The sequence below is a fragment of the Lathyrus oleraceus genome, chromosome 4 (assembly GCF_024323335.1).
Source record: "Lathyrus oleraceus cultivar Zhongwan6 chromosome 4, CAAS_Psat_ZW6_1.0, whole genome shotgun sequence".
NCBI lineage: Eukaryota > Viridiplantae > Streptophyta > Magnoliopsida > Fabales > Fabaceae > Lathyrus > Lathyrus oleraceus.
In genome coordinates this window covers 298028190-298055085 of record NC_066582.1, presented here as the reverse complement: position 1 = coordinate 298055085, position 26896 = coordinate 298028190, and the positions used below count along the sequence as shown (strand labels likewise).

At 36.8% G+C, this 26896-nt stretch overlaps 1 protein-coding gene across 1 annotated transcript; it reads left to right on the top strand.

Annotated features, from left to right (window-relative positions):
* Positions 1-11009: 11009 nt before the first annotated feature.
* On the top strand, positions 11010-13599 carry LOC127075221 (mitochondrial outer membrane protein porin of 36 kDa). Its single transcript, XM_051016713.1, has 6 exons — positions 11010-11238; positions 11312-11379; positions 11621-11731; positions 12434-12520; positions 12727-12935; positions 13060-13599. Exons 1-6 carry the CDS (start codon positions 11190-11192, stop codon positions 13364-13366), a joined length of 831 nt encoding a protein of 276 aa, XP_050872670.1. The 5' UTR covers positions 11010-11189; the 3' UTR covers positions 13367-13599.
* The last annotated feature ends 13297 nt before the right edge of the window (positions 13600-26896 follow it).

Genomic DNA, 26896 nt, shown 5'->3' with positions numbered 1-26896 from the left:
GGATCCCATTGGTCTCTATTATGACAACAATGGTGCTATCGCACAAGCCAAGGAGCCTAGATCTCACCAACGATCCAAACACATACTTAGGCGTTATTATCTCATTCGAGAGATAATAGATAGAGGAGATGTGAAAATATGCAGAGTACCTACACTTGACAATATAGTTGACCCACTGACAAAGCCTCTTGCGCAGCAGAAGCATGATGGCCATACTAGATCAATGGGCATACAGGGTATGCCTGATTGGCTCTAGTGCTAGTGGGAGATTGTTGGTGTAAGCCCTAGAGGCCAATATTTTTTGGGTACTTGTATCGAATTATTTATTAATAATAAAAGGCACTCTCTTTATTATGGTTGATTAATAAAGTCCCTGGAATAGATAGTCCGTTTAATGTATTAAGTGTGACTTAATCATGAGAACACATTAAACATAAGGACACTATTCCTAAAGTATCTGTAGTCAAGCTTTAGTGTGAAGTGGGATAACATTAAAGCATTAAGACTATTATGTTTGTAGACTGATGATCACATCTCATGGATCATGGATAAAGAGTTATCAAGTCTTAAACATAGGTATGAATATTAGGAGTAATATTTATACCGGATTGACCCGCTATGAGAATACTATATAGAAAGTTATGCAAGGTGTCATAAGTTATTCTCATGGTGATAATAGTGTATTCCACTCTTCGACCTGAAACCATTATGGATCCTAGATGTAGAGTCGAGTGCTTTATTGCTGATCCAACGTTGTCCGTAACTGGATAACCATAAAGACAGTTGATGGGTACTCCACAAAGCATGCTGAGGGACATGAGTGACCTAGATGGAATTTGCCCATCCTGCATAACAGGATAAATGTCTATGGGCCCAATATTGAACTGGACAAGGATGACACGGTCTATGCCTTGTGTTCAATATAGACATAAGGGCAAAAGGGTAATTATACACATAAGTATTATCACAGAAGGAATTGTCAGATCACATGACATTTTCGTGTCTTGGGTAGCAGTGATGTGTTGCTAGATACCGCTCACTGTTTATTATGTTAAATGCGTGATTTAATATAATTGCCAACGTCACGAAAACCTACAGGGTCACACACAAAGGACGGATTGATGAGAGATAGAGTAACTAAGGAATACCGTAAGGTACGGTGCCCTTAAGTGAGTTATAGAGCATCGTAAGGTACGATGTACTTGAGTAGAATACGAAATATGGTAAGGTACCATGAGCTTAAGTGATTTTGGGCATATTATAAGACATGGGCCAAAATACACTTAAGTGGGCTTTTAGCTTGAAGCCCACACAAGTGGTTCTATAAATAGAACCCTTGTGCAGAAGCAAAAATTTGCGGTTGCATTCTTTTCGTTTTCACTCTCTCTCTCTCTCTCTCACTCAAAGCCTTCATTCGTACCAGCTAGCACTGAGATTGAAGGAACCCGTTCGTGTGGACTGAGTAGAGACGTTGTCATCGTTCAACGTTCGTGATCGCTCCGTGGATCTGTATCAAAGGTTTTGATTGTCACAAGAGATCTGCACCAAAGGTTTCAATCGTCACAAGAGGTAAATATTCTATCACTGATCATGACCATTCGTAAGGATCTCTAAAGGAGAAAATTTTAATTTCCGCTGCGTTTTGGACCGCAATTCTCCTTCAGTGGTATCAGAGCCACTTACGAAACCATGACTCGGATAGCTGTTTATTTTCTGTATTAATATGATTAAAAGACAGAATGAATCAATTAATTAAACGAGTAATTAAATTTGGCATCATGAGTGTACGAGTTGGATGATTGATGTTGACTATGCTTCGGAATCCGACATTAGTATGGTGAAGCAGCGATACATCGATCGTCCATAGGTTACGCAATTGAGACCGATCAACTTATATATGATATAAGTAATCCTAATGCAAAATACGGTATATGTGATATACTGTTTCTGTTTCGTTCATTCGAACACTAAATGATTGTTTTCCTTTGAGCGATAAATGGTCATTTGCTTCGGAATCCGACATTAGTATGGTGAAGCAATGACCTGTTGATCAATCATACTGAATCAACAATCGAGGTGTGTTTGACGGTCTGAAATTGGTGCATTAGGGTTGGTGACGGCGCAAGGGTTGTGCCGTCAAGGAGTTGTGAATTTAGGGCTTTTTGGAAGAGGTCCGTAGACTGTTTCAAAGTCCTATTAGTTTGGCCGCGTGAAGCTCGTGTGACGAGCGTAACAGGCGTAACAAACTGGATGCGTGACGGTCGTAACACGCCCATGACGGTCGTCACACTCACATTGCCTGTGACGGTCGTCACACGCCTGTGACGGTCGTCACACTCCCAGAGTCAAAATTTTGGGGTTCCTGTTTTGTGACTACGCAAGGGTTGTGTTCATCCAAAACAATATCCATTTCAAATGAATTGTTCATTAAAATTTTGGTTTTAATTAATTAAAGGAATTAAAAATTTCAGCGGAACTAATTAAAAACAATGTCCATTTCAGCGGAACCCCCGGCTAACTCTGCGTAGTGTGATCGGTCGCCGAAATTTAATTTGGTTTTAATTAATTAAAGGAATTAAAAATTTAATAATAACAATGTGTTTATTATTATTGCCTTGTGGTGATCAGTTATGGCCTTAGTTATCCTTTATTTTGTTTTGGATTTTTTAAGTACGACCTGCGTGTCGTGCCTCTCCTTTTGATCTCTTAATGTAACTTCTTTTCTCATCTCAAACCCTCGTATGAAAAACGAGTTTCTTCTGGAATGTAATGTTATGAATAAAGAGAAGAAGACAATGTTATAAAGAAAGAGAAGATTTCAATATCAAAGGAGGACAATCTTGAAGATCTTGCTTGGAGAAGCTTAGAGAAGAATTCAATATTAAAGGAGGACAACCTTGAAGATCTTGCTTGGAGAAGCTTAGATCGTTGTAGGTTAGCTTAGGTTCTCTCATTGGCTTGGGAGAACAATTGCGCTAGGGGCCATAACTGTTTCATTGTGTATGTATGTTGTTGCATGTGAATGTATGTTGATGCATGTGAGAGACGATTTATATGATAAATAAGCCGGTGAGATCATAACAATTGCAATTCCCTCAAACTAAAATATTAAGTTTATGCTTTCCAAGTTTTAGCACTCATCAAGACTAGTATCGGATAATGTAGGTTTCGCCAAAGCGAGGTGCATGTTCTATATTAGTAAGGTGCGATGGGATAATTGTAATATCCAACTGCTAAAACAATGGGTCAAACTTAACTAAACAAATTATGATGATATTATATATGTTTGCTTTCCAAGTTTTAGCACTCATCAAGACTAGTATCGGATAATGTAGGTTTCGCCAAAGCGAGGTGCATGTTCTATATTAGTAAGGTGCGATGGGATAATTGTAATATCCAACTGCTAAGACAATGGGTCAAACTTAATTATAATAATATCATATATGTTTTAGAAGCAAGAGTTGGGAATGATCCATATGATGGATTCGAATAAGGAGTTATTCACCCAACTGAAATTTTCGAGAGTTGTATGAGATACAATTGGAAGGAGTTCCTACCTAAATAACCTAGTTTTGTGTAATCCGCCTACGCGGACTTAGAACGAAGTGAAATATGGATCTCGACCCACTAGAAAATCTTCCAACGGGATTTTCCGAATCAAATGATGAGGGTCATTTGTTTTGAGTAAAATAGTGGGAGCATATTTGATTAAAGGCCTAATTAAATATGTCAATGATACTTATATTTTCTTAATCCTTATGTAGATAACCATGACAGCAAACACCTCTAACAACATCTTGCGATCAATCCTTGACAAGGAAAAATTGTCTGGGACAACTTTTCTGGATTGGCACCGAAACCTGAGGATTGTCCTCAAACATGATAAAAAGCTGTATGTCTTGGAGACACCTGTTCCTGAAAAGGAACCTCCTAGTTCTGCACCTAAGGCAGAAAGAGATGCTTATAAGAAGCATGTCGATGATGCCAATGAAACTGCTTGTCTCATGCTGGCTACCATGAACTCAGAATTGCAAAAGTAACATGAGAACATGTCAGCGTTCGATATGATCGAACACCTGAAGCTGCTATATCAAGAGCAAGCAAGGCATGAGAGGTTTGAAGTTTCAAAAGCCCTTTTCCAAAGCAAGTTAGCTGAGGGAGCCCCTGTAGGTCCCCGTGTACTCAAGATGATTGGGTATGTGGAAAACCTTGAGAGATTGGGTTTTCCCCTCGAAAAGGAACTTGCGACTGATTTGATCTTGCAATCGTTGCCAGATAGTTTCAGTCAATTTGTCCTAAATTTCAATATGATTGATATGGACAAATCTCTTCCTGAACTGCTCGCCATGTTAAGAACTGCCGAGCAGAATCTGAAGTCAAAAGGGAAGTCCATTCTGATGATCGAAAATGGAAAGAGACAGAACAAAAGGCCCACCAAGCAGGGTGATAAAGGGAAAGGCAAGGAAGTTGCCAAACCCAAACCCACCGTTGCTGCTTTAAAGCCTAGTGGAGGCATAACAAAAGAAGGCACCTGCTTCCATTGCGGTAAGACCGGACACAGGAAGAGGAGCTTCCCAAAGTACCTGGAAGATAAGAAGAATGGAGTAGAGACTTCAACTTCAGGTATTTTTGTTATTAAATAAATTTATCTACTTCTGCATCATGGGTATTAGATACTGGATGCGGTTCTCACATTTGTACATATGTGTAGGGGCTGAGAAGGAGTAGAGATTTGGCAAAAGGTGAAGTTGACCTACGAGTTGGCAGTGGAGCAAAGGTTGCTACTTTAGCCGTAGGATCTTATGTATTGACTTTACCTAGTGGTTTTATAATTCAGTTAGAGAACTGTTATTATGTACCTGTAATTAGCAGGAATATTATTTCCATTTCTTGTTTGGACAAGTTTGGTTTTTCATTTATAATAAAGAACAATTGTTGCTCAATTTATTTGAATGATATATTCTATGCTATTGCACAAATGAGCAATGGACTATATGTCATTGATCTCGAAATGCCTATTAATAACATTAATACTAAAAGGGTGAAACCTAACGAGTTAAAACCAACTAGGTAAGAATATTAAAGCTCTTCGATCAGATCGAGGTGGTGAATATTTAAGCCTAGAGTTTGATGACCATCTGAAAGAGTGTGGGATCCTATCCCAACTCACTCCTCCTAGAACACCCCAATGGAATGGTGTGTCTGAGAGAAGAAATCGAACCCTGTTAGACATGGTCCGATCCATGATGAGTCACGCCGATCTTCCAAACTCCTTTTGGGGACATGCACTATTAACAGCAGCTTACACACTTAAGTGGGCTTTTAGCTTGAAGCCCACACAAGTGGTTCTATAAATAGAACCCTTGTGCAGAAGCAAAAATTTGCGGTTGCATTCTTTTCGTTTTCACTCTCTCTCTCTCTCACTCAAAGCCTTCATTCGTACCAGCTAGCACTGAGATTGAAGGAACCCGTTCGTGTGGACTGAGTAGAGACGTTGTCATCGTTCAACGTTCGTGATCGCTCCGTGGATCTGTATCAAAGGTTTTGATTGTCACAAGAGATCTGCACCAAAGGTTTCAATCGTCACAAGAGGTAAATATTCTATCACTGATCATGACCATTCGTAAGGATCTCTAAAGGAGAAAATTTTAATTTCCGCTGCGTTTTGGACCGCAATTCTCCTTCATGAAGTTCTCTTGGTGAGTGAGGATTCGAGACCTTTGAACGCAAAAGGTATCTTCTTTTCTTCCTAAAAAAACATCTTTTAAAAAAAACCTCGTTGTTATCCTCTTTCTTCCCAAAATCAGCCAACTTTTCGCGGAGAGAGGGTGTAATACAAAAACAAAAGCTTTAGCCCGTTATGGAGGTGTTGGTGTAAGCCCTAGAGGCCAATACTTTTGGTACTTGTATCGAATTATTTATTAATAATAAAAGGATTTTTCTTTATTACGTTTGTTTAGTAAAGTCCCTGGAATAGATAGTCCGTTTAATGTATTAAGTGTGACTTAATCATGAGAACACATTAAACATAAGGACACTATTCTTAAAGTATCCGTAGTCGAGCTTTAGTGTGAAGTGGGATAACATTAAAGCATTAAGACTATTATGTTTGTAGACTGATGATCACATCTCATGGATCATGGATAAAGAGTTATCAAGTCTTAAACATAGGTATGAATATTAAGAGTAATATTTATACCGGATTGACCCGCTATGAGAATACTATATAGAAAGTTATGCAAAGTGTCATAAGTTATTCTCATGGTGATAATGGTGTATACCACTCTTCGACCTGAAACCACTATGGACCCTAGATGTAGAGTCGAGTGCTTTATTGCTGATCAAACATTGTCCGTAACTGGATAACCATATAGACAGTTGATGGGTACTCCACGAAGCATGCTGAGGGACATGAGTGACCTAGATGGAATTTGCCCATCCTGCGTAACAGGATAAATGTCTATGGGCCCAATATTGAACTGGACAAGGATGACACGGTCTATGCCTTGTGTTCAATATAGACATAAGGGCAAAAGGGTAATTATACACATAAGTATTATCACAGAAGGAATTGTCAGATCACTTGACATTTTCGTGTCTTGGGTAGCAGTGATGTGTTGCTAGATACCGCTCACTGTTTATTATGTTAAATACATGATTTAATATAATTGCCAATGCCGCGAGAACCTACAGGGTCACACACAAAGGACAGATTGATGAGAGATAGAGTAACTAAGGAATACCGTAAGGTACGGTGCCCTTAAGTGAATTATAGAACATCGTAAGGTACGTTGTACTTGAGTAGAATACAAAATATGGTAAGGTACCATGGGCTTAAGTGATTTTGGGCATATTATAAGATATGGGCCAAAATACACTTAAGTGGGCCTTTTAGCTTGAAGCCCACACAAGTGGTTCTATAAATAGAACCCTTGTGCAGAAGCATATATAGCGGTTGCATTATTTTCGTTTTCTCTCTCTCTCTCTCTCTCTCTCTCTCTCTCTCACTCAAAGCCTTCATTCGTACCAGCTAGCACTGTGATTGAAGGAATCCGTTCGTGTGGACTGAGTAGAGACGTTGTCATCGTTCAACGTTCGTGATCGCTCCGTGGATCTGCATCAAAAGTTTTGACCGTCACAAGAGATCTGCACCAAAGGTTTCAATCGTCACAAGAGGTAAATATTCTATCACTGATCATGACCATTTGTAAGGATCTCTAAAGGAGAAAATTTTAATTTCCGCTGCGTTTTGGATCGCAATTCTCCTTCAGGAGGGACACACGTAGGTCGGGTATTGGGGAATCTTTTCACACATTTCCTCCACAGGTATTATGAGTTGTCAAGAGAAAGACCATTGGGAAGGACGTTTGGATTGCAAGTTAGTGGTTCTCCAACACTCCTCTCCTTCAAATTAAATTAAGACACGTGCCCTCATTGTGGAAAAAGAAAAGGATGGTGTACGAAATATCACTTTCTTTAACTTATTATAAACAAATATGTACTAATTAGAAATAAAAAATAAAAAATCCAATTTCCGAAAATAAAATAAGATTGACCTGAATATCCAACAAATCCTAATTATTTACGTTAGCTATTTTGAATAAATAAAAGGGTGAAAGACGAATAAAAGTCAGGCGAAAAATCGCTCGAAAAATACAATCGGACGCACTAAATTGACCACCACAAAAAATACTTATTGAAAAAATACAGTGTTTCTTTTAATTTTGAAATAAAATTTGACCGGTTAAACAGGCTCGAGCTGATCAAAAAGTGGCCGAGAAAATAGCCAAAAAATAAACCGAGCATACCAGATGAAACTATGCGAAACATAGATTAATAAAACCGGTGTTTGCAAGCTTGATTTGACGGGCCTCTGTCAATTAATTCAAACGGTTTGGCTGTAGATTCGAAAAAATTATTTCGGCTGACACTCTAGGCACTATGCGGTATGGTATGCATGGTGTGCTATGTAGATATGCAATAGCTATGCTGAATGTATTGAATCAGCGATTCAGGGTCAAAATCGGGGTGTGACAACTAGTACAATGAGAAACTCTATAATACTCATCAACACCTAAAGCGACAATGCGCATATTTCTGGCTTTCCAATCATAGGTATACTTTTTCTCATCTTCTTCATTCCATTATGCTTCAGGTTTAGGTATAGCAAAACCATCCGCATTGGTCATGGTTATTTCCATAGGACCATCTTGGATGACTTTCCATACTTTCCTATCAATAGAGTTAATATGGATACACATACAATCTTTCTAATAACTATAGTTTTCATCGGTAAAATAGGCGCCCTATTGTACGCCCCTTTAGGATTATTACTCATTTTTTAAAAAGTTATATGTGAAGCACTAGATTAACCGACGCTCGTGATACCACTTGTTAGACAATAGTACCGATCTAGAAGGGGGGTTGAATAGATTAATTTTGAAATTTAACGCTTTTTAAAAATGTTTTCAACGATTGCGGAAGCACCCTAGATTATAATCGTCTAAACGGTCCATTAATGGAAAGATCGAATATGTGTGAAACCGAATGAAATTACTTAAGGTAGAGATTATTAACCACTATCTAAATCAATCGATTAACCACTATAATCCTTGATATAGTTACCTCTAATGATGCTTAAACACAATAAGAGATCAAGTACAATATTACTAAGTTTGTGTGAGATTAATTTTATCGAACACTTGATGTGCACTCCACACCAAGTTTCAATTTCACTCAAATTAAATATGTAGAATTTTACTCAGTTGCAATCAAAGTGATTGCAACAATTTATCGAACAGTTACTATGCACAACAATCAAGCGATATTGATTTTACTATTAATTTCACATAAAGCGTAATTAATGCAGAATTTAAAGAGTTAAGAGATAGAGAGAACATGACCGGATTTGTTGAGACAGTTCCCCTATCGTCCTCGCTTAGGGTATGTTTTCCCTTAATTCTAAATCTAGAATTAAGATGTTTTTATTAACACGTTGCAAAGTCAATACAAGAGAATAAATGATCACCACCAATCAACCGTTAGAGTTGTTGCAGATCCTATTCTATTCTCCCCCTTGATTCGAGTTGAACCAAGTCCTTCAAGTGCTTCGAACAAACCTCTGGTTACCGCTACCTTATTGCAAGAATGCCACGTTCTCCAAAACTCCAGCTCGAATGATTTTGAACGCAAGTCGCTTGAACCCTAAGCTTTCTTCACAATCCTTCGGTTACCGTTAGTTGTTTGACTGAACCTTCCGTTCTTCAAACTTTTCACTCGGCTGAACCTGCGAAGCAAAGGTTAGTGCAAAAACCCTCAATTCTTGAAGGACAAAACCCCAATGGTTTTATTCAAGAAATACCCACACAAAGCCTCAACCCAAACTAAGATAAACCAATCTTATTTGGACGTTATCACAACAGCAATGCACAATGCTCAACAAAGATTATTATGTGTGATTATTGAGAAATGCAATGAAGAATGAAGATGATGAGCACTTTGGTGTATATCTTTCACTTTTCTTGTTATTTTGTTGAAGAAGAGACACATGAATATTTATATGATGCATGAACCAAATAACAAACATAACAGAAATATTTTGCAAAGTTACACGGCAGGAAATTAAGTAAAATAGGCGATGAGTCGACTCAAACAAGGGATGAGTCGACTCAAACAGAGTTTATTTCAGGGTTGAGTCGACCTATGACTCGACCTGTTCGGACCCGTGGCTACATGGTTCAAATGAAAATAGGCAATGAGTTGACGTAAGAAGTGGATGAGTTGACTCATTCAGGTTTCCCAGGATTGAGTCGACCTGTGACTCGACCTGTTCAGACCTGAGAGTTTTGCTCCGAGTCATGAGTTGACTCACAATACTTAAACTCCCAAAAATGAGTTTTGAGATATATTTTGACCAATTTAAATCGATCTCCTATGAACCTAGGATATTTACTATGATTAAGTGCATGATTCACATCTATGATATGCTCCTATATGCTCGGACACATTGAACCTATATTTTGAACATGTTAGAGGATGAATGCATTCTATACTATGATGATACTGTCCAAAGACACGTTGTAGGCGATTAGAAAGGTTTGACATCATTAAAATAATCACATAGACGACATCACAAACAAATACAACAACTAAACAACATAACTATGCGATTACAACCATCAAAACAATTTTGTGAGAACCATACATCATCATGCGAACACCTTTGTCAATTTTAACATTCACCCAAAAACGAACTTCTCCATTTTGGTTGAACGTGGTATCAAGCCTTTGAATTCTTCTGATCTCTTCACCATCTAGAATATCCGCATCTAACCAATGGATCAATGTCCTATTAAGATATTCGAACGTCTCTATTCCATAGTGGGATCTTCATCAGAGACTTTACCGTTGAATAAATTAAATCACAATTTCTCTTGTGAATATAATGACACATATATGAAGATATTTTGAAGAAAAATTGAAGGAGATTGAAGAAAAATAGAAGAAGATGGTAAAAAGATGTGTGAAAAATAAAGATAAGGAATACTGTATTTATAGAGGTGTAAAAAAAAGCAGTAGCCACATGAAGTGGCACATGCACTAAGTGATGCATGCATGTGCCACATGCAATGGCGTCATAGTGCAACAAGACAAAACATGCGCAAATTGCATTAACTTGTGGTGCATACATTATCCATTAGGCATGACGTCTTAGTGCAACTATCAAATACATGCGCCATTTGATAAGATGACTGTTTTAGACAGATGATTTTTTTATTTGAAAAATAATTATATTTAATTTAAAAAATTGATTATTTTGATATTATTTTTAAAAAAATGATTACTTAAAAAAAAATCGAATTCTCCTTTCGTTTTCATGAAAAATAAGTGACAGCAGCGTATCATTAACGAAACGCATGTACCTCTAGTTTACACGTACACGAACAACTCATCATAACAATATTAAAGAGAATATAAATCCAAGGGCGAATATTCCACCAACTCACTCTCGTCCTTATTCCAAAGGCATCACACCTTCCTTCTAAATCAACAGCCACGATTCAACCCTCCCATCTAACGGCCATATTCAACCCTCTCCCTCCCCATTATTAGGGTTTGTCTTTTTCACTACTCACACCATTTTCACACATTTTCTCGCATTTTCCGCTTCACTTTCTCGGCAAAAAATCATGGTGAACGGTCCCGGACTTTACTCCGATATCGGCAAAAGAGCCAGAGGTAACCGATTCATTCTTCTATATATTGTTATTCTCTATGAATTTCTAACTCATATCGAGATTTCCAATTTCAGATCTTTTGTTCAAAGATTATCAGAATGACCACAAGTTCACAATCACCACTAAGACTTCTATTGGATTGGTATGTTTTTATTTAGTTTTATTTTCTTAGAATTTGATCATTTAATCTTTTGTGATTTTCTTAGAATTTGATCATTTTGAAGTATTTATGATGAATTTGATTCAAGCTAGGTTGTTGAAGTTTCTGGATTTTACTGTAGTTGGGATTATTGTTAGTTAGTTTGAATTTTTGCTTCTTTGCTTTATTGTTTAAAGCTGAGTTCTCAGTGTTCTGATAGTTTCAATGTATTTCTTTTACTCAGGAAGTTACTTCAAGTGGAGTCAGGAAAGGTGAGATTTTTTTGGCTGATGTTAGTACCAAGTTGAAGAACAAGAACATCACTACTGATGTTAAAGTTGACACTAACTCAAATGTGAGTTAAATTTTCTTGCTGATATAAGTTTAATTGTAGCGATTAGCAAGATATTTTGTAACTGTAAAATTAATAGTTGCATTGTTTTCTTTTGACTTGCTTGATTCTGATGCAAATAGACTTAGGTGGTTTGTGCACATAGAATGAAAACTTGTAGATTCTATGATTAGTGGTTATGTGATAAGTGGTTTTGGCATGTAGAGAAAAAAACCCCGTAGATTCTGTGTGAAGGAGTGTAGATCAGATTGAGAGAAGTCTAACAACTAGAAGTAGAATTAGAAAACTATAAGAGAAATTATTAAGAAAGATCTTGAAGTTAACAATTTGGATAGAAACATGGTCATGTATAGAACATTATGGTGAAAGTTGATCTATGTAGCCAATCCCACTTAGTGAGATAAGGCTTGGTTTTTGTTGTTGTATTTTAATGTAATTATTTTAAATTTTTTTAAAGATTGAATGATGTTTTTGCCTAGGTTCCTTGCCTGTGATATATACAATCCATTTATTGCTTTGTTTTTTGGTTCTGCAAATTTTTTTGATGTAGCGAGTTATTTGTCTTCCATGATATTGTTATTAAGAGTTTGAACATCCTTCATATTCTTTAACTATTTGTATTCATAATTATGATATGGTTAAAGGTATCTGATGTCTAACCAGACCTCATGCTATGTGACTTATTTTTGATTGAATACTGTTCAGCTACTTACAACCATTACTGTGGATGAAGCTGCACCTGGTCTCAAGACAATTTTTAGCTTCACTCTACCAGATCAAAAATCTGGCAAGGTAACTAGCATTATCCTTTGTTCTATCTCGTACGGCCATTCCCTTGATCTTTAATACAAGCAAAATGTTGCATTAATTTAAGATCGGATCGGAGGGAGTATTTTATTTATAGTTTTATTGTACTTACTAAATGCCAAAATTGAATTGTTGATACTCCCTAGTTATCCTGGATTATGATTTTTTACTCTTTCTCTTGAGTTTAACAGGTGGAACTACAATACCAGCATGATTATGCTGGGATCAATACTAGTATTGGGTTAACAGCAAGTCCTGTTGTTAACATCTCTGGTGTGCTTGGAAATAATTTGGTTTCTGTTGGGTCAGATGTTTCTTTTGATACTGCCACTGGGGACTTTATCAAGTACAATGCAGGGTTGAATGTTACTCATGCCGACCTTATTGCATCTCTAACTCTGTAAGTAGTTGTCTAAAGGCTATAAACACACCAGTTTCATCGAGTGTTATCTATGCTCTTGTATGATTTGAATTGATATCCTGATTTACTTGTTTTTTTCCCTTCGTTTTGTTGATGAATGTAGCAATGACAGAGGCGACACCCTTAATGCCTCGTATTACCACGTTGTGAGCCCACTGACTAACACTGCTGTAGGGGCGGAGTTTTCACATAGCTTTTCCAGCAATGAGAATATACTCACCATTGGCACACAACATGCTCTTGACCCAATAACCTTGTTGAAAGCTCGGGTGAACAACTATGGCAGGGCAAGTGCTCTGATCCAGCATGACTGGAGTCCCAAAGCACGTTTTTCTCTAGTTGGGGAAGTTGATACTGCAGCCATTGACAAGAGTGCAAAGGTCGGTCTTGCCGTAGCCTTGAAGCCTTAGACCTGGTTATTTTGTGATTGATAGGTTGTTTATGTGGTGGTGGAGGCAATAAGTTTAGTGGTAGGGTGTCACTTTTCCAATGAACCTTTTGTCCTTCATTTTGGAGCTCTTAATATCTTCATGTCTTGGTTGGTTCAGGGTGCGAAATCAATAAACCCAGGACAATTTTCTAATTTGTAGTTATTCAACAAGGACATATGAACCTCATTTATTTAGATGGCACCTTTGAGTAAGTTTTTGAGCATGGAAGGTGATAGTCCTGCAATCTGAGTGTTGTTGGAGTATATTAAAGCACTCATTTATGCTTTGTAGTGTGTATTTGCTTTTTATTTTTTGCTGGTATTTTTTAAAAGTTAACATCCAGCTTTCTTCTAGTAATCTATATTAATATAGCATAATAATGACTGAGTATAAAATTTAAATACTAGTTCACAATAACTAACTGTTTTTAATCCTTACAAAAAATTTGTAGATCTCATTTTTACAAAGAAATTCTTAGAAATGTTATATATCAACCAAGATTTTTATATAAAGTTAAAAATATTGAATCTTTAGTTAGTATTCCCTCTATTTTATTTTATATTTTTACTTTTTAAATTTAATAAATAATTGATATGTTTAATTTATATATACCTCAAATACATCATTTATTCAATAAACTAAAAAAATGAATTTTGTTTATAAAAAAATAGAGAATGAAGGGAGTAAGTGAGTAGAGATATTTAATTATTTTTAAGATGTGAAATTCTAGGTGTTCGGTACATAGACAAAAAAAAAGAATTTTTAACAACACAAATATTATTAATTAGAGGGTTTTCATTTGAAAAAAGAAAGAGTGTAATTAAAGATAAATTGAGAATTGAAAAATGATATTCATTTTAGAATAAACTATTTTTACAAATGAATCGTATTTAGAAAAGAAAATATCATTTGTCAAAATATTTTTATTAATTTTAGTTAATAGAATAATTAAATGATAAGAAATCAAATAAATAAAGATACATTGATAAAATAAAAATAATATTAAATATTGTATCTTTGAGATAATTATAGATAATTATCTTGAGGCATTATTAATGAGAGAAAGTCAAGACATTACAATTTTTAATAACAATCAACTTTTATCATATTAAATAAAAGTATGGTGATTAAATGAGGTCGGTTAAATGAATCAAATCATGTTATAATTTTGAGATCTTTTTAAATAATTATCTTATATTCTTTAACTATTTCTTCATCTCTAATTTATATAATCTATCTTCTTTACAATATAATCTACATGTCATTTTTGTATAGATTTAACTTTTTTTATTGTCATTTCTAAAGAAAATACATGTATCTTAGATGGTTTGGATATCCACTAATATTAGATGGTTTGGATATATAAGATGAAAGAATTGGGCAACATCTAATATTATCTTTTCATTTTGTGTAAGTACACTTGATATCTCCTCGCATATATCTTAGATAGTTCGAATATATATAATCCTAACTCCTTTTTTCTCCCGATCTTTTAAAAAAGCTCTCTAGAAACTCTATCATGTATTTTCTCCAATTCAATAAAAAATAAGTGGAAGTCTTGTTGATCGATTCCATAACGCTCCATCACACGCCGTAGTTAATAAATTAAGGGTGTTTGCGGTGCGGTTTGAGTGATTTTGAAGTTAAAAATCATTCGAACTGCAAGAGAAAATAACCTGTGGTTTTGTTTAGTTTGGTTGGCTTTTAGAAACCGAATCAAACCAAATCAAACCAATGATGTTTGCTTTGGTTTGGTTGGTTCAATTTTGCTACACATTTCTTATTAAGTCATACATACACATATAAAGAACAACATAACTTTGTGTTTAATCATTCATACATTACAAAATGACAACAAAACTCATCTTGGACAAAATTCCCGTTTAATATATAAAATCAAATTAGACCAAAGTGAAATAATAAATATAAAACAATAACATAAAACAATATATGATACAAAAAAAATAGAGACAAGAGATTAGTGAAGATGAAAAAGAAAGAACAAAAGAGATGGGAGATTAGAGAAAAAGAGGTGGTATAAAATGAAATTAGAATAGAGAATAATAGCATAAAAATGAGAAAATAATATAGAAATAATAATAGAGTAGAGATTAGTGAATAAGAGGCGAGATGTAACTAACAAAGTGAAGGAGAATTGCGGTCCAAAACGCAGCGGAAATTAAAATTTTCTCCTTTAGAGATCCTTACGAATGGTCATGATCAGTGATAGAATATTTACCTCTTGTGACGATTGAAACCTTTGGTGCAAATCTCTTGTGACGATCAAAACCTTTGATGCAGATCCACGGAGCGATCACGAACGTTGAACGATGACAACGTCTCTACTCAGTCCACACGAACGGATTCCTTCAATCTCAGTGCTAGCTGGTACGAATGAAGGCTTTGAGTGAGAGAGAGAGTGAGAAAACAAAAATAATGCAACCGCCAAAAAATGCTTCTGCACAAGGGTTCTATTTATAGAACCACTTGTGTGGGCTTCAAGCTAAAAGCCCACTTAAGTGTATTTTGGCCCATATCTTATAATATGCCCAAAATCACTTAAGCCCATGGTACCTTACCATATTTCGTATTCTACTCAAGTACACCGTACCTTACGATGTTCTATAATTCACTTAAGGGCACCGTACCTTACGGTATTCCTTAGTTACTCTATCTCTCATCAATCCGTCATTTGTGTGTGACCCTGTAGGTTTTCGCGGCGTTGACAATTATATTAAATCACGTATTTAACATAATAAACAGTGAGCGGTATCTAGCAACACATCACTGCTACCCAAGACACGAAAATGTCACGTGATCTGACAATTCCTTCTGTGATAATACTTATGTGTATAATTACCCTTTTCCCCTTATGTCTATATTGAACACAAGGCATAGACCGTGTCATCCTTGTCCAGTTCAATATTGGGCCCATAGACATTTATCCTGTTATGCAGGATGGGCAAATTCCATCTAGGTCACTCATGTCCCTCAGCATGCTTCGTGGAGTACCCATCAACTGTCTTTATGGTTATCCAGTTACGGACAACGTTTGATCAGCAATAAAGCACTCGACTCCACATCTAGGGTCCATAGTGGTTTCAGGTCGAAGAGTGGTATACACCATTATCACCATGAGAATAACTTATGACACTTTGCATAACTTTCTATATAGTATTCTCATAGCGGGTCAATCCGGTATAAATATTACTCCTAATATTCATACCTATGTTTAAGACTTGATAACTCTTTATCCATGATCCATGAGATGTGATCATCAGTCTACAAACATAATAGTCTTAATTCTTTAATGTTATCCCACTTCACACTAAAGCTCGACTACGGATACTTTAAGAATAGTGTCCTTATGTTTAATGTGTTCTCATGATTAAGTCACACTTAATACATTAAACGGACTAGCTATTCTAGGGACTTTATTAAACAAACGTAATAAAGAAAAGCCTTTTATTATTCGATACAAGTACCAAAAGTATTGGCCTCTAGGGCTTACACCAACACAAAGAAGGTGCGAAACTGCTATGAGAGATTTGAGAAGGCTGAAACTGAACCCTAAGTGTGAAGAAGAGAAAATCGTTCGTATTATAAGGCTAAAGCATAATATGTTTGAGTTTGGGTTGGACGTGGGTTCAATGAAGTTTGAGTTGTAGTATAATGCGGTTTGATTTGGTTTACAAAATACAAACTATAAACCAAACCAAACCGCACGACTTTGTTAAAAAATGACCAAAACACATCCGAACCAAATGCAATTTATTTGCGGTTTTCAGTTTGGTTCGGTTCGATTTGCGGTTTTCTATTGGGCCGGTTCGGTTTTGAACACCCTTAAATAAATCACTTTCATGGTTGACCTCTCGGGTATAAAATCAAATTGATGATCCGTAGCTTAAATCTCTTTCCTTAATCTTTGTTTAATCAATTTTTTGGTACCACCCCATGGCATGACTTATAAATTTTACCCCTTATAATTTGCACAATTTTGTATACCCTATTGTTCTTATAAATTAGAACTAGAGTGTTTCTTCTCCATTCATTCGACATTTTTTTTAGCTTATAATTTTATTAAAAAGTTTAGTGAGCCACTTGATGACTCTACCTCCAAGAATTTTTCTTACTTCCATAATTATGATTTTTAGCCCAACCGTCTTATTATTATTCATATTTTTTAAGGGTTCACTTACCTCGTGTTTTTAATCAAATGCTACTAATTATAGTTTTGATCATCTTTCCTAATGTTGAACCTTCATTAAATAGTAAAAATAATCTGTCCACATATCTTTTATATTGGGCTTAAATGCATTTTTGGTCCCCTAGTTTGGGCGGTTTAAACAATTGATCCTCCTATTACAAAACCAACGATTTTAATCCCTTAATTTTGATGATCTTTGGATTTTTGTAGTCCCCCTCCACTTTTGCATACAGGACATTGATGATTATGATAAAAATATTATTTTTAATTATCTGCCATTGATGACTAGGATCTTTTAATATTTAATATTGTTTTAGTTAATTTAATATTTTTAAATATTTTTTAAAGAATTAATAATTTAAATTATTATTTAATTAATTAAAATTTTAGAAAAGCATTCAGGGCCCAAAGCCCATTTCATTGCAAATATATTTAGTTTTCAAAGGTCCAATTCTATCCCAACCCACTTATACAATACCTTTTCATTGTTTAAGTTTTATAAACTCTTCTGTAATTCTAAGAAAAAACGATGTGGGGCAATCCTTCTATAACTACAAGAGGCTTAAAGCTTAAACAATGGCATGTGATGAGTCACTAAATTGGGACTCAACAATCTCCTATCCCTAATTCCTTCCATGTAATGTAACCATTCTTCAGCACGCTCTTGAGTGTAACCACCCACTTAATTATGTCAGAATCGCTAAATTGGGACTCAACAATCTCACAGTTTCAACTGTTTCTGATGTTAACTTTCAAGCTCGCGTCCTAATTCAACTTTTACATTCCAATTCTAATCATGTTGGAAATGTGTCTAACCGTTTGTTTTCACATGAAATTGGTCCTCGTTTGGTGGTAAAAATTCTAACTTGATTCATACTGATAGTAATGGTTTGAAAAATGATGCTGAAGATGTTCTTGCTAATTCTCTTGTTGCCACTGTGAATCATGTGAGTGATGGTGCAGTGGTGAATGATGAAGTTAAGAAAAACCCAGTTCATCCAAATTGTGATGATATAGAGCCTGCAATTACTATTACCATTGGAAAATATGGTGCAATTACATCTATGTCTCATATTTGGATGCATCAATGTAAATCTAATGAGTTAAGCTTTGACAATATTTTGTCTTGTCCTCAAGCATGTGAAGCACCCTTAAAAGTGTTTTTGATGAAGAAGCTGCAAAATAAGTAATTGAATAGGGAAGAAAGTGTGGAAGAATATGAGGAATTTGAGCTTGAGGTGTGTCCTGGAGCAGTACTACTTTTTCCTTCTAATAATGTTGTTAATGTTAGTGACTTAAATTCTGTTGGTTTTGAGGTGAAGGACTTGATTGTTCTTGATGGAACTTGTTCTTGATGAAACTCAAGCATGTGTCCCACATCATTTTTTCTTAGAATTATAAGAGCGTTTATAAAGCTTAAACAATGAAAAGGTATTGCATAAGTGGGTTGGGATAGAATTGGGTATTTAAAAACTAAATATATTTGCAATGAAATGGGCTTTAGGCCCTAAATGCTTTTCCAAAATTTTAATATCGCTGATTTTGTAATAGAGGGATCAATTGTTTAAAACGCTAAACTATGGGGATCAAAAGTGGATTTAAGCCTTTATATTATTTTCCTGAATCGAAATTTTATCCTTTTCATCTTTAACACATTTCACTAAATCTAAATCTCTTGTCTTTCCTTTTCTTTTCCTAGCAAACTTAGATATAGATTTTTTTCCTCCTTAAATCCTAAAGATTCTACAATCCATCAAAAAGTTAGATTTCTTGCTTCACTCACTGCCTCCTTGATCTCTTTCTTGTCTTTTCTATACTTTTTTCTTTTCAAGTTTCAACATTTGTACTCTTAAACCATTCTTGAAAACATTCAATTTTTTTAAATTTTTTTTTTTACTCTAAACATTTGTGTTCCACCACCATGATTTTTTACCCCTAGATCCAAAATCCTCTTGATTCTCACAACGTCTCTTTAACTACTTTTCTAATCTCTTGTTCTATCTTGTTTCACATATCATTTGTACTTCCTTGTGGATGTCTAGAATCCCCATCAAGATCATATGATAGAAATTCTTAGTTTTTCACTCTTCATATGCCACCACTTGATATGTTGAACTCTCATGTGGATTCTCTTTATTTTCATCCTGACTCTTACATTCATTATCAATACTCTATGTTGAGTGTTCATGCTCTCTCTAGGTATAACTTTACAGTCCAAACAAATCTTCCAATGATTTTCAAATAAGAAAGAAAACTATTTGAGAACATGTCTTCCCACTCTTCCATGTGATAATGTGCTTGTAACACCCTTCTAAAATACCCCAAATATTTAATTAAAAATAATAAACATATAACAATTCAGAGTAATTATGCCATGCAAGGGTGTCACACATAATATTCACACCATTCAACCATATAACGGTCATGCTCTTTTATTAATTCAAAACATAAACATTTGCATAAAACGCAGCGGATAGAGATCTCCTCAATCATGTAAAACATGTAACATTCACATGTAAATTATTCAACAACATAAAACATCCCATCCCGATGTTACATCTATCAGAGCACGACCCACTAAGGAGACTACACTAGACTCCAAGCATTCGCTTCTACTCAACTCATTTCTCGTTACCTGAAAAATAGTTGTAAGGGTGAGTTCCTCAATCAATATAATAAGCATTATAGAATATAATGTCATGTTAAGTAATTTAACACATTAATCACCCTAATCGCAACATACAATCAGTAACAGCACATCAGCTCAACATCAACATAAAGCACAAGTATAATCTCAAATCATACTCCACAACAACTCAAACACACGTATAATATTGGAATACATCCATTCATATTATACGCCATACATACATTATGCAATGAGACTCCACACATGCGGTACCGACTATTCTTGAACATATAGTTCAAGCTCACCGATCCCTCCAGATACGGCTACTAAGCTCACTAGTCCCACTCATTTGAGACCTAGTGACTCACTCACTAATTCCTCACCATGGGAATTAGCTACAGCCCCGAAGGCTAGACTATGCACACTAATCATCTAGCATGCAAACATCAACAACAATTCCACAATGATTCACTCACTAATTCCTCACCATGGGAATTAGCTACAGCCCCAAAGGCTATGCTATGCACGCTAATCATCTAGCAATGCAGCATCAACAACAATTCACAACGGACTTATGCTCACACTCTAAGCCATACAACAGTCCATTCACACATACATGCATAATACATACATTCACATCATTATGCATACCATCATACATCATCAACACATGTAAATCAATTAAACACAGTATTAGCACACTCTACTAATACTTATACTGCTCAAAACAGCGGGAAATAATCCCTATTACATCATACGCCAACATAGGCCAACTCTCAATTATGTATACCACATTAAAAAGCCAATTTTTCCACTCTGTAACAGTGTTAACCGGTTAACGCCCTGGGTTAACCGGTTAACGCAGGCAAAACACGCTCACTGCCCAAAACTTAACAGTGTTAATCGGTTAACGCCCTGGGTTAACCGGTTAACGCAGGCAAAACAGCACCAATTTCACAAATTATAACAGTGTTAACCGGTTAACACCCTGGGTTAACCGGTTAACGCAGACAAAACAGCAGTTCCTGCGCTAACACAAGGCAGAATGCAGAATTTTCCGCATTTTCCGCCGTTGGAGGACTTCCGGACCTCCGATTCCGATCCCGTAAGAAGCTATACGTTCGGAATTTCACAACTAACCCAAACACAGATCCAATTACAGTCTAAATACAATTTATCCAACATAATTCTTCAGCATCAACAATCCCAATTAGGGTCAGATTAACGGCTTATCACTACCCATCACATATTATCCCATAATACCCATTAATCGACGATAAACCCCCCTTACCTGAGTTAATTCGGAGAATCTTTGAGCTCCAAGCTTTTCTCTCTTCAATCTTCAGCCCTTGCTCTATCTCTTTGCCCCTTTTCCTCTTTCACGATCGCTTCTCTGTTTTTCACGTAAAAACCTTTTTACTCCAAATGGGCTCTTTCCTTATTTCCAACATATATATATATTTTCCAATAATAATAATAATAATAACCCAATAATAATAATAATAAAATTTCCAATTATTTAATTAAATTAATAAATAAATTATTAACTCAATTTAAATAATTATTTTATTATTATCGGGGTGTTACAACTCTCCCCCACTAAAAGAGTTTTCGTCCTCGAAAACATACCTCAAGCGAACAACTCTGGGTAAGACTCCTTCATCTTACTCTCCAGTTCCCAAGTCACATTGCCACCTGCTGGTCCTCCCCAAGCTACCTTCACCAAGGCAATCTCTTTACCCCGCAACTGCTTCAACTCTCGATCTTCAATCCTCATAGATGATGTTTCAACAGTCAGGTTATCTCTCACCTGTACATCATCTACTTGGACTACATGCGACGGATCATGAATGTACCTCCTCAACTGAGACACATGAAAAACCTCATGCAAATTCGCAAGCGACGGCGGTAAAGCGACACGATAGGCTACCTCCCCTATCCTCTCCAAAATCTGATAAGGACCAATAAATCGAGGTGTCAACTTCTTCGACTTCAAAGCTCGACCAACACCAGTTATCGGAGTAACACGAAGAAACACATGATCTCCCTCTTGGAACTCAAGTGACTTCCTCCTCTTGTCGTGATAACTCTTCTGACGACTCTGAGCAATTCTCATCTTCTCCTGAATCATCTTAATCTTTTCTGTAGTCTGTTGAACAATCTCCGGTCCAACCACAGCGCTCTCACCGGACTCATACCAACATAACGGTGTCCGACATCTCCTACCATACAAAGCTTCAAACGGTGCCATACCAATGCTCGAATGAAAACTATTGTTGTAGGTAAACTCAATCAAAGGCAAATAACAATCCCAAGCACCTCCCTTTTCCAAAACACAAGCCCTCAAAAGATCCTCCAGTGACTGAATCGTCCTCTCAGTCTGACCATCAGTCTGCGGATGATATGCAGAACTCAATCTCAGCTTAGTTCCCAAAGCCCTCTGCAAACCTTCCCAGAACTTCGATGTAAATCTAGGATCTCTGTCCGAAACAATACTCGACGGAATACCATGCAAACTTACAATCTTCTCAATATACAACTCGGCTAATCTCTCTAACGGATAATCCATTCTGATCGGAATGAAATGAGCCGACTTTGTCAATCTGTCAACAATCACCCAAATAGCTTCAAAATTCTTATTTGTCCTTGGCAAACCAGAAACAAAATCCATACTGATACTATCCCACTTCCACTCCGGAATAGCCAACGGTTGCATTAGCCCAGACGGCTTCTGATGCTCAATCTTCGACTTCTGACAAGTCAAACAGGAATAAACAAAACTCGCAATTTCTCTTTTCATTCCCGGCCACCAAAATAACTTCTTCAAATCATGATACATCTTTGTAGCTCCAGGATGAATACTCAAGCCACTACGATGTCCTTCCTCAAGGATACTCTTCTTAAGTTCGGTAACATCCGGAATACACACCCGATTACCAAATTTCAAAACACCATTCTCATCAACTCTGAATTCACCACCTTGACCTTGATTCACTAAAGTCAACTTATCAACCAAAAGCATATCGGATTTCTGACCCTCTCTAATCTCATCCAGAATACCACTCGTTAATTTCAACATTCCCAATTTAACACTATTGTGAGTACTCTCACACACCAAACTCAAATCTCTAAACTGCTCAATTAAATCCAATTCTTTAACCATTAACATAGACATATGCAATGATTTCCGACTCAATGCATCAGCTACTACGTTTGCTTTACCCGGATGGTAATTCAAACCAAAATCATAATCCTTCAGAAATTCTAACCATCTCCTCTGTCTCATATTCAGCTCTTTCTGATCAAACAAATACTTTAAACTTTTATGGTCACTGAAAACCTCAAATCTTGACCCGTACAAATAATGTCTCCATAACTTCAGAACAAATACCACAGCTGCCAACTCTAAATCGTGCGTCGGATAGTTCCTCTCATGAACCCTCAGCTGTCTCGAAGCATAAGCTATAACCTGCTTATTCTGCATCAACACACCACCCAAACCCAACAATGAAGCATCACAGTAAACCTCAAATGGTTCCGACGAACTCGGTAATATCAGAATAGGAGCAGTAGTCAACCTTCTCTTTAATTCTTGGAAACCTTCTTCACATTTTGAGTCCCAAACAAACGCTTGCCCCTTTCTAGTCAACATCGTCAACGGTAACGCCAACTTAGAAAATCCCTCAATGAACTTCCTATAATAACCAGCCAAACCAAGGAAACTTCGAATCTCAGCACCCGACTTCGGAGCTTCCCACTTAGACACCGCTTCTATCTTAGAAGGATCAACAACAACACCGCCTCTTGAAATCACATGACCAAGAAAACTAACCTCTTCTAACCAAAATTCACATTTGGATAGTTTAGCAAATAACTTCTTTTCTCGGAGAACTTCTAAAACCACTCTCAAATGCTCAGCATGCTCTTCTTCAGATTTCGAATACACCAAAATGTCATCAATAAATACCACAACAAACTGGTCTAGATACGGATGGAAAATCCTATTCATATACTCCATGAATACTCCAGGCGCATTAGTCACACCAAAAGGCATTACAGAATACTCATAGTGTCCATACCTTGTTCTGAAAGTAGTCTTCTGAATATCCTCAGTTTTCACACGTATCTGATGATACCCAGATCTCAAATCTATCTTGCTGAACACACTCGCACCAACCAACTGATCCATCAAATCATCAATCCTCGGCAAAGGATACCGATTCTTGATCGTCACTTTATTCAGTTGCCTGTAGTCCACACACAACCTCATAGTACCTTCTTTCTTCTTAACCAATAACACTGGTGCACCCCACGGTGACACGCTCGGACGAATAAATTTCTTATCCAACAGATCTTCCAACTGACTCTTCAAATCAGTTAACTCAACAGCAGACATACGGTACGGAGCCATCGATATCGGTCTAGTACCAGGTACCAAATCAATCGAGAACTCAACTTCACGCTCTGGCGGTAATTCATTCACTTCTTCCGGAAACACATCAGGAAAATCACACACCACGGCTAGATCGCCAATCACTAGTTTATCTTTAGCCTCCAAAGTCGCTAACAGCATAAACAACTCTGCCCCATCTGCTACTTCCTCATTCACTTGCCTGGCCGATAGAAATAAACTCTTTCCTTCTTCAATCTCAGGAAATATCACAGTCTTATCAAAACAATTGATAGAAACTCGGTTAAACACCAACCAGTTCATTCCCAAGATAACATCAATCTGCACTAGTGGAAGACACACAAGGTCTATCCCAAAGTCTCTACCAAAAATACTCAAAGGACAACTCAAGCAAACTGAAGTAGTAGTCACTGAACCCTTCGCAGGAGTATCAATCACCATACTTCCACGCATCTCAGATATCTCTAACTTAAGTTTCACAGCACAATCCAAAGATATAAAGGAATGAGTAGCACCGGTGTCAATAATAGCTACAAGAGGAAAGCCATTAATATAACACGTACCTCGGATCAAACGATCATCTGCAGAAGTCTCAGAACCCGATAAAGCAAAGACCTTGCCTCCTGACTGATTCTCTTTCTTCGGCTTAGGACACTGTGGACTGATATGACCCAACTCTCCACAGTTGAAACAAGTCACAGTCTTCAACCGGCACTCTGCAGCCAAGTGACCACCTTTTCCGCACTTGAAACATTTCATCTCAGCACTGGTACACTCATGGACACGATGTCCAGCCCGACCACATCTATAACACTTAACAGGAGCACTAGAGTCTCCCCCACTAGGCCTCTTCATCCCACTCTGCTTCTGGAAACCTTTGCCAGCTGCATACGGTTTTCCACGATCATTCTGATTCTTGCCTTTCCTATCAACTCTCTGTTGATAGCTCTCTGCTCTGGCTTTGGAATCCTGTTCAAAAATCCTGCAACAGTCAACCAAGTCAGAAAACACTCTGATCCGCTGGTATCCAATAGCCTGTTTGATCTCGGGACGCAACCCGTTCTCAAACTTCACACATTTCGAAAATTCCCCAGTAGCCTCATCATAGGGAGTGTAATACTTCGACAGCTCTGTGAACTTAGCAGCATACTCAGTAACAGACCTGTTACCCTGTTTCAATTCCAAAAATTCTATCTCTTTCTTTCCTCTGACATCCTCTGGAAAGTACTTCCTCAGGAATCTCTCTCTGAACACAGCCCAAGTGATCTCAGCATTTCCAGCAGATTCCAACTCAGTGCGGGTAGCAACCCACCAATCATCAGCTTCTTCTGACAGCATATGCGTACCGAACCTGACCTTCTGGTTATCGGCACACTCAGTCACTCGGAAGATTCTCTCGATCTCCTTCAACCACTTCTGAGCGCCATCTGGATCGTATGCTCCTTTGAACATTAGAGGATTGTTCTTCTGGAACTCACTCAATTGACGAGCAGCTCCCATTCCCACCACATTCGGATTCCCTCCAAGTACTCCAGCTAGCATACCCAGAGCCTCAGCAATCGCAGCATCATCTCTACCTCTTCCAGCCATCTCTATTCTGAAACCCAAACAAACTAGAACAATAAGTACTGATAGGGTTACACAACACCTATCCCGTACAGGGGAAACAGAATAATTACGACTCGACTCGACCAACCAGGCTCTGATACCACTAATGTAACACCCTTCTAAAATACCCCAAATATTTAATTAAAAATAATAAACATATAACAATTCAGAGTAATTATGCCATGCAAGGGTGTCACACATAATATTCACACCATTCAACCATATAACGGTCATGCTCTTTTATTAATTCAAAACATAAACATTTGCATAAAACGCAGCGGATAGAGATCTCCTCAATCATGTAAAACATGTAACATTCACATGTAAATTATTCAACAACATAAAACATCCCATCCCGATGTTACATCTATCAGAGCACGACCCACTAAGGAGACTACACTAGACTCCAAGCATTCGCTTCTACTCAACTCATTTCTCGTTACCTGAAAAATAGTTGTAAGGGTGAGTTCCTCAATCAATATAATAAGCATTATAGAATATAATGTCATGTTAAGTAATTTAACACATTAATCACCCTAATCGCAACATACAATCAGTAACAGCACATCAGCTCAACATCAACATAAAGCACAAGTATAATCTCAAATCATACTCCACAACAACTCAAACACACGTATAATATTGGAATACATC

Excerpts from the sequence above, each read along its gene's own strand:
- LOC127075221 (XM_051016713.1), top strand. The coding sequence starts at position 11,190 with ATGGTGAACGGTCCCGGACTTTACTCCGATATCGGCAAAAGAGCCAGA. Across the intron at positions 11,732-12,433 it reads AAGTTGACACTAACTCAAAT|CTACTTACAACCATTACTGT; the intron begins GTGAGTTAAATT and ends AATACTGTTCAG. Across the intron at positions 12,936-13,059 it reads CTTATTGCATCTCTAACTCT|CAATGACAGAGGCGACACCC; the intron begins GTAAGTAGTTGT and ends TGATGAATGTAG.